General features: G+C 36.9%; 1 protein-coding gene across 2 annotated transcripts in view; it reads left to right on the forward strand.

Annotated features, from left to right (window-relative positions):
• The window catches only part of Nkain3 (sodium/potassium transporting ATPase interacting 3), a 619,944-nt gene that overhangs the window by 587,607 nt on the left and 19,611 nt on the right, over nt 1-12,726 (forward strand). Inside the window, exon 6 of one of the 2 annotated variants that reach the window (XM_058584433.1) lies at nt 10,390-10,460. The exons of the other annotated variant lie outside the window; for it this stretch is intronic. Coding sequence (XP_058440416.1) covers nt 10,390-10,460 — 71 coding nt within the window. The remainder of the gene's footprint in view (nt 1-10,389; nt 10,461-12,726) is intronic. 2 annotated transcript variants of the gene reach the window in all.

Genomic DNA, 12,726 nt, shown 5'->3' on the forward strand with positions numbered 1-12,726 from the left:
AAGATGAAGGCTAAAGTAATAAAAGAAAGAAAGCCTTGGTCCTTTCCAAAGATGACAAAATCAACACTAAAAAGTATAGGTATGTTGGGCTACAGGAGGGGAAGGGGATGGGAACAGGTATATCATAGGCTTTTTTGTAAAGACAAGTAAACTCTTGCAACCAAGTCCACACGTGAAGCCACAGTAGTGGTAGAAACTTACTATCATCAAAGCACTCCTACAGGGACAGTGCATCCAGGTCCCTACGCAGGGATCAAAAACAACATTTGGAAGCCAGCAAGGTCCAGGGGATACTGTGAGAGTAGCCAGGATAAGCCCAGAGCACTGTGTCTCAAGGAATACCACTGGAAACATTAGGAAAAAGTCACTTGTGCATTTTACACAAAGGGGATGTGTTATGGACAAAGAAACCCTGTGAAGTAACTGAAAATACTAAAAAAAAAAAAGACAAGGAGAGCTCCCCTGAGGGTTTGTGCTATTGGCAAGAAGTAGAGAGGTACTGGGATATAGCTCAGTGGTACAGCACTTGTCTTGAATGCAATGGACTAGATCCTCAGAGCCAAAGAAGAAAAGAAAAAAAAAAGAGTAGAAAATAAAATCAGTGCCAGTTGAAAGCTAAAGAAATGGTGAAGGATATTATTAAGCAGGCATCTAGAGGGTCAAGTGCTCCTGACTCCTAGCCTCTCCACCACCTAACTCCCTACCCCCATTACTACACAGCAGCCATCCTGGAGAGAAGGAACACACCCCCCCCCCTGTGACATACCAAGATTTCTGAGTTTTCTTTTCTTTTCTGTCTTCATTAAAATTTATCTTCCCAAAATAGAAAAAAAGTCTATGGAAGGTGAAAGTTCTAGGCTTCCAAATGTGGCCAACTAATCAATTCCCCCTCCTCCAAATTAGCTACTATTTCCAGAAAAACTGGTCCCAAGTTCAGTGCAATTTCCATCAGGATAGATTGTTTTTCTGGGGGGAAAAACAGGGAGAAGGGTATATAGGAATTTTTGCAAATCATTATGTAATCCTAACTTGAGCAAAGCTTTTGAAGTTTGGGAAATCACTTGGAAATCAGTTGTTGGGTGAAAATGTATGCTCAAGATAAGATAATGTTAGCCGCTCCTGGTTTACTGCATGTGGTCTGTGTACTCTGTGGCCATTATCTCATTTGGAATAATGACAGCCTGTGACAGAGTCACTGTTTCATTTTACAGATGAGTAAACTGAAAATTTCCCCAGCTCACACAGCTTGTAACAAATGGAACTGAGATTGGATTCCATGTGTTTTTCAACAGGCAATAGTCAAAGATAACAAAATTCTTCATGAGCAGGTAAAGAAAAGAGACATTGGTCATACAGTGAATTAAAACCAGAATTCATATTTAAATATTGAGTGGCAATACAAATTAGTGACACAAGGTAGAGAAAAATAATAGATGTAGCCCACTGAAATTTAAGTGGATGGGGAGAGGCACACCCAGAAACCTCACTCCAAAGCATCTGTCTCTTTCAGCACAGAACACTTTATAAATGAAGCTTATTATTAGAATAGCAGAATTTTAGGATACAGTTCAAAAACTACCAAATTGTGAAAACAGCAACCAAATTTTTGAAAACTGTTTAATTTTAATAGCTGCAAAATTCCGGGTGGCTATCCAATGAGACAGAAAGACCGCATTATTAAAGTCTGGCTCAATACAATGTAAGAAAATATGACAAATGTGGGTATGGTTTTTAAACACCAAAAATGTAACTTCTGTTATGTTCTAAAAGACCTAGCACTTCCTCCTTGTGCAGGACTGGGCCATTAGTGGTGAGGTACCCCCTAGCACTGATTTTGAAGTCAGGGTTGATTTGGTGCTATGTGTTGGGAGGAGCGGGGAGGCCATCCTGTCTTTCCTGCTGGTGTTCACTGAGCTGTGAAAAGGACCCCATCTGTCAGCTGTCCATTTATTCATTTAACATCTCACATTGTGGTCTATTGATTTTTACATGTCATGTGAGGAAGGAATCAGCATTCTTCTTTTCTTCCATATTGCAATGTATCCAGTTGTTCCAAATGTATTTATTTTAAAATGAGCCTTTTGGAGGCTGAAGCAGGAGGATTGCAAGTTTGAGGCCAGCCTCAGCAACTTAGCGAGGCCCTCAGCAACTTAGTAAGACCCTGTCTCAAAAAATAAAAAGTGTTGGGGGTATAGCTCAGTGGTTAAGCACTCTGGGTAAAGAGAGAGAGAGAGAGAGAGAGAGAGAGAGAGAGAGCCTTTCCCCCTTTTCTCCCTCTGATGACACCTTTGCCATGTAGATCTATTTTTGAAACTCCATTATGTTTCATTTCCCTGCTGCCTGCTCTTGGCAAAAAGTATATGCTTTTGGTTACCACAAAATTCATTTAGAATATAGTCATGATATCTGGTAGCATTTGTTCTTCAATTTTGTTGTTCTTCAAGATTATTAATCTTGAATCAGCCTTTTCACATACATTTAAGTGTTAGCGTTGATATTAAACTGCTGAAATTTTCAATGGAATTGTTTTGAATCAATAGATTAACTGATCCACAGATCAATTGTTATCTTTACAGTATTGAGTTACACAACAATCCATGAATGTTTTATATTTTTCTGTTTCTTTTAGACATCTTTTATTTCTCTCAATTTTGTTTTATTTAGTTGAAAATCTTTTTAGATTTATTTCCTGAATAAAGATTTAATTTTTCACAGTGATCAGGAAATTTTTAAGTACCAGAGTATTTCTTTGGATGGAGCTATAATTGCAATCACTGGCTATCAACATGATTGAGTAATTATAAATGTAACACAAATTTTTAAGAATAAATCCAAAGTATAAAATGAAATATTTATTAAAAAGACATCTCCCAATGAAATGGATGAAACAATTTTGTCTCAATCAGTTCATATAGTCATAGATAAATATTAGTTATTTTTAGAGCAAAAGAGGCTGTCTCAAGTACTTTTCATGTTTGATGGTAGTGTTTATTTATGGAAAACTTGTTCACAGAAAAAAAAATTGAGAATGGGAAGAAGTTTATTACACCAATGTCATACAATTTTTTTCTATTCCTTGATTTCTCAAAATTTGGGAGGAATCTACCTTGTACAAGACACTGTTTTAGATGCCAGGGTTTCAGCTGTGAATAAAATAGATAAGATCAGACAAATCTTCCTGCCTCACAAAGCTTAAATTATAATAAGAGAGTCTGACAATAATGAAATTGTGTAAATCACAAGACAAATAGTGAAAAGTACAAAGAGAAAAAGTTAAATGGAAGAAGACAGGATGTGTGCAAAGGAGTCACATTCTAGACTGACTGAGGCATATGCCAAAAACTAGAATTGCCTTTCCGTAGCCACAGGGGACTGGTTCTAGGACCCCACACATACCAGAAATCACAGATGCTTAAGTCCATTACATAAAATGCCTAGTATTTCATAAAACTTATGCACATCCTCCCACATGCTTTAAGTCATCTCTAGAGTACCAATAAGTAATAATTATTTTATTACATTGTTTCATAAATAATGACAAAAGAAAAATATCTGTACACATTCAGTACAGACACAATTTTTAAAAAAATATATTTCTATCTGTAGTCAGTTAAACCCATGAATGTAACACATGTAAATATGAAGGGCTATGTAAGGATCCCTCCAAATAGGGATATATTACCAAAAATTAGATATATCTAGAATACTACTTGTTGGTGAATCAGTTAGATGCTTCAATGTTTTTGGAAGTGAAAAATTGAAAAAGAGCTACCTTGTCTTTTGTAGCTATTATGTTATCAACAGCATCATAGAAAATTAAAACTACCATTTTGTTTGGTAGGCTTTTACTTCCAGGGTTATACAATAAGCTGAGATTTCAAAAGGCTGAGATGAACGCCTGTCCTTGCAAAATGGATATAAAGAGAATTGTAGAAGGAAATGAGAACCAAGAACCAGAATGCTCACAGGTGTTTTTCCAAGACACAAACATATTGGAATTAAGGCTCTTGAAATTGACCAGTTTTATCTTTTGAATATGGTTTGTTTGTCTTTCCAGAAGTTGTGTTGACTTTTGATTGCCATGTAGTGGTGTTGGGAGGTGGAGCCATTAGAGGTGATTAGTTCATTTGGAAGGATTCAAATCTTTCTGAAGAGGAGACTGTTCTAAAGCAGGGCTGCACCTATCACTCTCTCTTCAGCATACACTCACTTGACTTTCTGCTTTCCATCATGCAATGAAGCCACACAAAAGCCTCACAAGAAGCTGCTGCCACACCCATGGGCTTTCCAGTCTCCAGATCCATGAAGCAAATAAATGCCTTTTCTTCATAAATTATCCAGTCTCAGGTATTCTGCGATAGCAGCAGACTACCACAATGCATGCCCACACACTATCTAAGAGGTCTTGCACTCATCAGGGGTACACCCTCCACAGTTTGAAGGCCACTTGTCTTTTATTGCCTCCTCTTTCCCTCCCCAGAGTAAGACAGAACTGGGGCTCCCTATCAGAGCTAGGGCTGCTGCTTGAACCTCCAGACTCTAGGTAGTTGCTACCAGCATTTGTCATTCCAAACTGTCATCAAGAAAAAGTGAACCATATTAGTTCTGCACACCAGTACCTGAGACTGAGGGAGGTAAGAGAGACATGAGAAGAGTCCATTTTGCATGATTATTACCAAACAAAGGTAAAAAGGTTAGAGAACTCTCATCAGGATAATGCAGCCCCTGGGACTGCCTGTTCTACCCTTCCAGCTGGAGCTATGGTGTCCTGGCACATCTCACTGGCCCCTGTGCTTTATTTATTTATTCGTTTATTTTCATTTTCACATGCTTGCTGAAAAGTGGAAGAGATTTGGAACTTCCAGAATCATAAAGAGACATAAAGAGAGAAACAAGGAATGGCCATAAAACCTGGCACTTTGGTGTCATCTGCCTTCTTGGATGGCTTTTAAGGTTCACAAACTTATTTCAGTCAGGTGGTAGAATAGCCCCAGCCACCCTCTCTGGATAGCAGCAATGTTTTAGGACACTGTCAAGTCCCCTTGCCCAGCAGACACATCATGGTGCCCCTGTGGCCACTCAGTGTGCTCTGATCAGCCCGATGGTGGCCTGTGGGTTGGCACAGCAGGCTGGGCCTTCTGAAAGCTTAGAGTCTTTGGAAGGGAGATGGCAGCAGATTAATGACACTGCAGAGCAGTTACACTAGCAGAATTTAGTTGCCAGCTACCTCTGAAATAACTGTTCTCTCCTAAAAGCTCTCATTACAGGGACCGGGTAGGGGATGCTGCAAAATCTTCTCTGCCTGAATTAGGTTGATGTTGAGACTCCATCCCAGCTTTTCTCATATAGTTCATATCACAGAAAAACAAATCACCAGGTAATGGCCCAATTGTGGAGTCCTTCTGGACCTAGGCAATGCTTCCTGAAGAATTTATTGCTGGACTTGACAACTTGTAAAATAAGCACCTATTCCAAAGGCCTAAAAACTACATAACAGGAACAGTGATAGACCAGAATGCAAGTCCAGAATAAATACATCAGGGCTGAGTGTGGAACTCAGTGGTAGAACCATTGCCTAGCATGCCCAAGGTCCTGGGTTATATATCTCTTGCTAGAAGCAAAAAAAAAAAAAAAGAAAAAGAAAGAAAAAAAAAAGGAGGGGAAATGTATCGATTGGTCCTCATCTTCCTGAGTCTTTCCTCTGAGCCCAGTGCAGGGTTACAGGGCTCTGTGGTTCCTCAATTCAGTGACAACGCAGCATGCACCATGGCTGAATGTGAAGTAAAAGGCCTGCTTTCTTGTTAATTATTTGGTGACTATAGTTAATCCTGGAAGATAACCGACAGCTTGAGTGCCCCCCCCCACCAAAATGGCATATTTCAGCATTAGACGTACAGAAGCTAAAGGCTAAACTCCAAATCTGAGGTGTTTAATCTTGAGGCCATTGAATGCAAAGAGCTCTGAACCCTATGAAATAACAAGGAAATTATTTAATCGATAGAGAAGTATGTATTGTTTTACAAAGTTATTCCATAAGTTTCATAGAGTTATAAAAGAGCCTCTTATCCTAAAAATAATAGAAATCATGGCCAAACGCTTATAAATCTCATAATTATTAATCCTCCTCCCCTACTTGATTCATAGAGGAGTCAAGTTACCTTGCTTACTACTTCCACGGTACTGGAGATATAATTGGGGAAATAAATACATCAAAGATCAGAAAATTTAACTCTAGTGAAAAAAAAAAAAGAAGTAATATATTTCTCAGCTCTTACCAAGAGTCAACAGGCATTGTCTTTTTTAAATTTAACTATATTTTTTTGTAGTTGTAGATGGACAGAATGCCTTTATTTGTTTATTTTTATGTGGTGCTAAGGATTGAACTCTGTGTCTCTAAGCATGTGCTAGGCAAGTGCTCTGTCCCTGAACTACAGTCTCAGCCCAACAGGCATTATCTTCTATGCTATATACATTCTGTTAATCTTCGTAGTAAACCTATTAGAAGTCATACTAACCATTGTGGAAGAATTTATTTTCCAAAAATGGTCACAACGAGATTTTGTATCTACCTTCCCCATCAAGAAATGGAGTCTCTCTGCCCTTTTCTTGTGCCCTAATCAGGCTTGTAACTATCCTGACCAGTAAGAGTTTGTGGAAGTGACTGTTTTTCCAGGCTAGATCATAGGAGGTGACATAACTTCTGCTTGGCTCTATATCTTGGGTCACTAGCCCTTGGAATCCAATTATCACACAGCAAGGAAGTCCAGGCCACATGCAGAGACTGGAGTAGAGAGCAAGGAGGTCTTCCGCCCTCAACCCCATTTTGAGCAGCCTCCGGGAACCTGTACTAACTTGCCAGCTATGTGACCAGGGCCACCTCAGAAGTTGCTCCTCCAGCCCTGCAAAGGGAGCAGAAAGAAACCTTTCCTGCCGAGTCCTGCTCAAATGGCCAATTCATCAGCAAAATAAATGATATAAATGTTCTAAGCCATTATATGGCCTGGTGTGATTTATTATAATAGATAACTACAGCAAGCAATTTGTCTATATGGGCTAGTAACAAGTTGAATAATATGCCCAGGTTCCCAAAAGCTAAATGTTAAAGCTAGAATTCAAAACAAGATGGCTGATATGTAAAATCAAGTCGAGAGGATGGAGGAAAGAGTTTTACCTATGTATGTGGCTTGTGTTTCTTGAAGTAACTATGGTAAAATGCTTACATCTACTTAACCCTAATGATGAAATCGTAAGTGTCTGTGCTTTTGAGTTATGTGATTTTATAAGTATTCGAAGTATTTTATAATTTAAAACTATCTTTTCAAAGATAAAAGCAAAGAACACATCAATTTTTTAAATATGTGTAACTAAAATCGAACACGCATGTAACTAAGACTCAGACATGAAAAATGATTTCGGGATTCAGATGCACAGAAAATTTAAAATTTTACCAATGAATATACAAAATCTAATTTTCAAAATTAATATATATACATATGTGCATATACTTATGAGGAATAAATAAACTAGAATACGTTTTATGGTGAGACTGATATTGAAAACAAAAAGAACTTTAACATGGAAGAATACATTTTCTCTCTTACCTTATCTTTATTACTCAGGCTTTGAAGAACTACTTTGTAATTATTCTGTTTCCTACAATGCTTGATAGTATTTTTATGAATGAATTTTCTATACTTATGTATGTAGGTATATATATACTTATATAGTTAAATATACATATTATACTTACATAGTTGCATTACATTCAAATTCAATAAAATACATAATTATATACTTACATAGTTGCATTACATTCAAGTTCAGTTGAAAAAATTAGACTATTCAACAAAGTACCCAAAAAAGTCAGCTTTCAAAGATTTTAGCAAATTTTAATAATTGAAAGATTTAAAAAGGAAAACATGAATCTTATACACAAAAAAGAGGACAAATTAAAAAGTAAGAGCTCAACTGTTATATAAGATTTAGTTTTCATTTTCAGAACTTTCCTTTGAAGCAATTTGATGAAAAAATAAATCTTTTGGTGGAGTTCCTATGTTTAATCAGACAAATTCATATCCTGAACCAGAATGAAAAGAAGTTAATATGAGAGAGCATCTGTATTTATGGAAAATAATCATCAATAGATGAAACTGGTTTTTTGTCTTGTAAAATTTTTGACAAAGAAAAGATACTGGTATGGAGGCAAAATATTTGGAATAAAATTATTACACATATTCTACATTTACCAGCACCAACAGAGAGTATTTCTTCAGCAAAATACTATGGTTTAGCCATACACAGTGGCACACACCTATAATCCCAGTGAGTGGCTCTGAAGGCTGAGGCAGGAGTATCACAAGTTTGAGGTCAGCCTCAGCAACATACCAAGTCCCTGAACGATTTAGGGAGAACCTGTCAAAACAAAAAATAAATAAATAGAAGTCTGAGGATGTGGCTCAGGAGTTAAGCCCCTCTAGGTTTAATCCCCAGTACCCCCCCCAAAAAAAAGTGTATATATATATATATATATATATATATATATATATATATATAATCATACAAGAAAATTTTGAAGAAGGTTGTAAATAAATTTTAAAAATTAATCATATACTAAAAAATTAAAAATAAATTATATAATTATAATATTAAACATATATTTAAATACACATAAATATATGTAGGCAAATTATATTTATATTTATTTTTATTTGTATATTTATATTATATTCCCAAAATATCATTGATATGTTGCATTAGAAACAAAGATGATTAAGAATCAAAATCTATGATTTTATACCAAAAATTATTCTGACAATGTTATTTTAATGTCCAAATGATCAATACAAAAATGATTTTGTTAACTTTACGTTTTAATGTCCAAATTATCAATATAGAGAAGTATTCTTTTCATTTTGCTTTGATGTACAGGGATACCTTCTTTATTTTTAGAAAAAATTTTGTCTGAATATAATTTTTAAATTGAACCATTTCATTCAAAAATATATGTAATTTTTGACACCTTCTCTAACTTCCAAAATGGCCCTGTAATTATCTCATTCAATTTTTAATCAACATTTGCCTCCTTCTAAAATACCACCCATTGATCCACAGGATAAAGAAGCAGATTTTAATTACATATCTAATTTAATAAAAACCTAGTTCAATCTGAGTATGGAAAACTTTTGTCAGTGTCTCAGATTGGCTCTGTTCTCATAGCTTCTCTCCTCAAGGTGGTGTTCAGGGAACTTGTGTGACCTGATAGGAAAAAGATAGGCATCAGGCTCCTCTTTCTTGCAGGGTAGATACCTGGAGATGTCCCTAGCTATCTAATTGCCAGGTTTTCTACAGACTTGCAAAACTCCCATCCATGCAAGTGAGCTGGTAAAGGTTTGATTGTCCCAGCCTTACTTCATCTCCTCCAAAGAAAGTAAAAAGGATGGACTGGGTCAGGGATTGGCAAGAGTGGTTTCAGCTAATCAAGAATTCAATAGAAATTCTAGGCTAATTTCTCTCTCTCTAAACCACACTTCACTGAAATGCCCATTTTGAACTGAGGATATGGAACAATATTTGAATATTGTGTATGCTAGTGTGTGTGCCCACACACACCCACACACACACCCTTGACAGTTCAGTGTTCTCATATGCCTATACACCTGTTAATATTAAAGTAACACCATAACAGCAAAGCTTGGCTTTAAATAATTAATGTTTTCAACAGACTATAGAACAAGAGAAACAAAGAATTGAGAAGAAAAAGACTGAGGCTTTGATCTAAACAGAAAGAAATTAGTAAGACTATTATAGAGACTAACAATGTCTAGAGATTGTAGTGAAGGCAAGACAAGTTCCATGCTATCAGGGAGGACATGACACTTTGCAAAAGGATGATGTCATTTCTTAGGAGTGGCTTGAACACAGAAGGCATGGAGATTGATTATATGACTTCTCAAAAGCCTTCTTTCATGATGCAAAGAATAGTTTTAAGGGAAAAATGGATTCTGGCATCAAGAAGGAAAAATGCCTCTTTTCATAAGTAGAGGAAAGGGCGTGACCGTAGACATATGGACAAATGCATCATTTAAATCTGATGCTAGTTAATGTTACTCCATTATCCACTGAAACCAATAGCAGCTGTGATTTTGGGAGGTTTTGAGAGCCCAGGTGATTGGTGTGTTTCTTAAAATTCACTATCCCCATCCCCCTTTTGTTTTCTCTTTTTGGTCATTGACAATGTGTTTAGTAGTCCTTTATACTAAATATGCATTTTCTCATTTTATGGTAAGCAGATATTTTGTGACTATTTTTGTGTGTATTCTACTTTAAACATTTAGTATTACATTTATTTTTACTCACCCATTTATTCAACTTGGGCTGTTATATTTTCAGTTGATTTCATAGGTGGACTTGATACACACTCCTACTACCAGGATCATGTTGAGTTAAAGCCTGTTAAACCTGTAAGTAAAGGTGTGATGCTATAGAAAATATTAATCCTTCTAACCTGGCCAAAACTAACCCCAAATGAAGTAATTTGGAGCTACTACTAATCATTGGTTTACTTTTCCACTCATACCTAAAACACACCTTTCACATGTAACCCAACATCATCATTATTATTACTCATTCCAGAACTGAAGTAGGTGACTTGGTTTATATTTTTTTAAATGAGATTTTTGCTTTGCTTTCCTTGTCAATAGTTGATTGCATATCACATTGATTTCAAGTGAAAAAAAAGATGAGACTATTTGTTCTGCATAAGGGAAGATTAAATATATCTCTTAGGGTATCACAGCAAAGCAGACAGAGGAGAGAGACCTGGGTTCGAGTCAGGATCTGCATGGATGGTCCCAGGTGACTTTCTGACGTCTCTGAGAGTTGTTCTATCATCCATAATATGACTTCATGGGGGGGGAGGATGGACTACATGGGACAATGTGCATAATATGTACACATACATATTATTGTTCTTTGTACTCACATATTTGACTAAAGAGTTCAGAAACAAGTTTTCTACATGCCTAGAAGACATGCAAAAAATGTTGACAAAAAAAAACAAAAAAGATGTCACCAATAACTGAACCAATATAAGTTGAGAATGAAGAAGAAATCTTGGTTGCCTGATAAGTTAAATACTAGAAAACAGGCAAGAAGATGCTCTGACTCCATTCCTTGGAAACTCTAAGTAGCAAATAAACTACTGGGTTAAGTAACAATAGTTATCCTATGCTAAGCATTTGGCCTATAGTATCTCATTTAATCTTCATGAAAATACTGCACTATAGTAGCTGATATTGATTATGAATAAGGAAATGGGGGCTCATAGAGGTTAGGCAACTTTCTCAATGTCCCACCATAAGTAAGTGGTTGACTGGGATGGTTCCTGAGTGATAAACCTGGCCTGATAGTGAAGACGTGCTTAGATGCTCCTCCTGTCCTTGAAACCCACTGCTTTATAATTTCATAGTGATAGAGGAAATCATGTAAAACAGCCACCAGCATAATAAACATGCATGAAAGATTCCCCCTGCTCCCTTTCTTCACAGTTCCTTCCCTAATCTGCAACCCCCAGCCAGCATCTATGGGGATGTAAGCCCTAAGAAGACGGCACTGGCTCCTCCACCTCCCCAGGGTGAATGCATTTTAGTCTTGAAGAGTGATATAAAGTAAACATAGCTCACAGGCTGCACAAACCAGCACTATGTCTGTCACATGATAGATGTTTAAATAAATTTTGGTTTCTTAAAGTAAATCCAACTTGGAGAAACATTGGCCCTCTATAACATTCCAGGAGCAAGTAGTCACCGCCTCATTACTCATGCTTCTGAGCACTCGTAAATGATGCACTCCAAAAGTTGATATTTGTGGATTTGGGGAGCTTGGCAGGGATTGTGACAATAATAAGGATGATGGGTGCATTGGAAGCGAGGACTGAAACAATGCCTCATAGTGGCTAGGAAAGTCTTCCTATATTTTTATGCGATATGAAGATGATGAATGGTTTCTTTCATCTTACTGTGGAAAAAAACTGCAGAGAAATTGCAATATGAAAAATGATGCAATGTAAGAGAGATCATTCTATTAGGGAGGGTTATTAAGAACTTCGATTGATTAATGTTGATAATGGAATCTACTTCCTTGAGTGGATTTAAAGATTGGACTCATATATAGCTATATACCTTAAAAGGGTGTTCTGTGGTATGCCCAGGGAAAGTGACTCCCAGTTAGGTTCTCTGAAGTTCCTTCCATCTCTCTGAACCAAGAACACATAAAACATCCTTTTCTGATCACCTACAAGGCTTTGATCAACTCTGCTCTCTCCTCAAAGGGTTTTCTCAACATCCCTGTTCACTGCTGACCTCACACCTTTTAGCTGAACGTAACACAAACTCCAGGCTACAGAAAGTAATAGAACAAGTTTCTGCTTTGACAGATTATGCATATTATCATGTCAGATGAATATGGAATGCCTTTCAACCATGAAGGGAGTGGGAATCTTCGAGATCAAACTAAACCTGAATTGAAATCACTGTGCATGAAACAATTTAAGAGGTCTATATCTGTTTCTCACCGCTATGCAGATATTGCAGCATTTACCCAGTCAGTATCTATCAGCCTGCTTGATTTCTTTAAATAAGGCCTTTATGTTGGATTCCATTGAACCCAACTCCATGATACCATCTCACACCCCACCCCCGGAACAGCTTGAAGAACTAGCCAACCTGC

Source organism: Marmota monax, unplaced genomic scaffold (assembly GCF_021218885.2).
Source record: "Marmota monax isolate L192 unplaced genomic scaffold, Marmota_monax_Labrador192_F-V1.1 WCK01_AAM20220418_F8-fsc00063, whole genome shotgun sequence".
Classification (NCBI taxonomy): Eukaryota; Metazoa; Chordata; class Mammalia; order Rodentia; family Sciuridae; genus Marmota; species Marmota monax.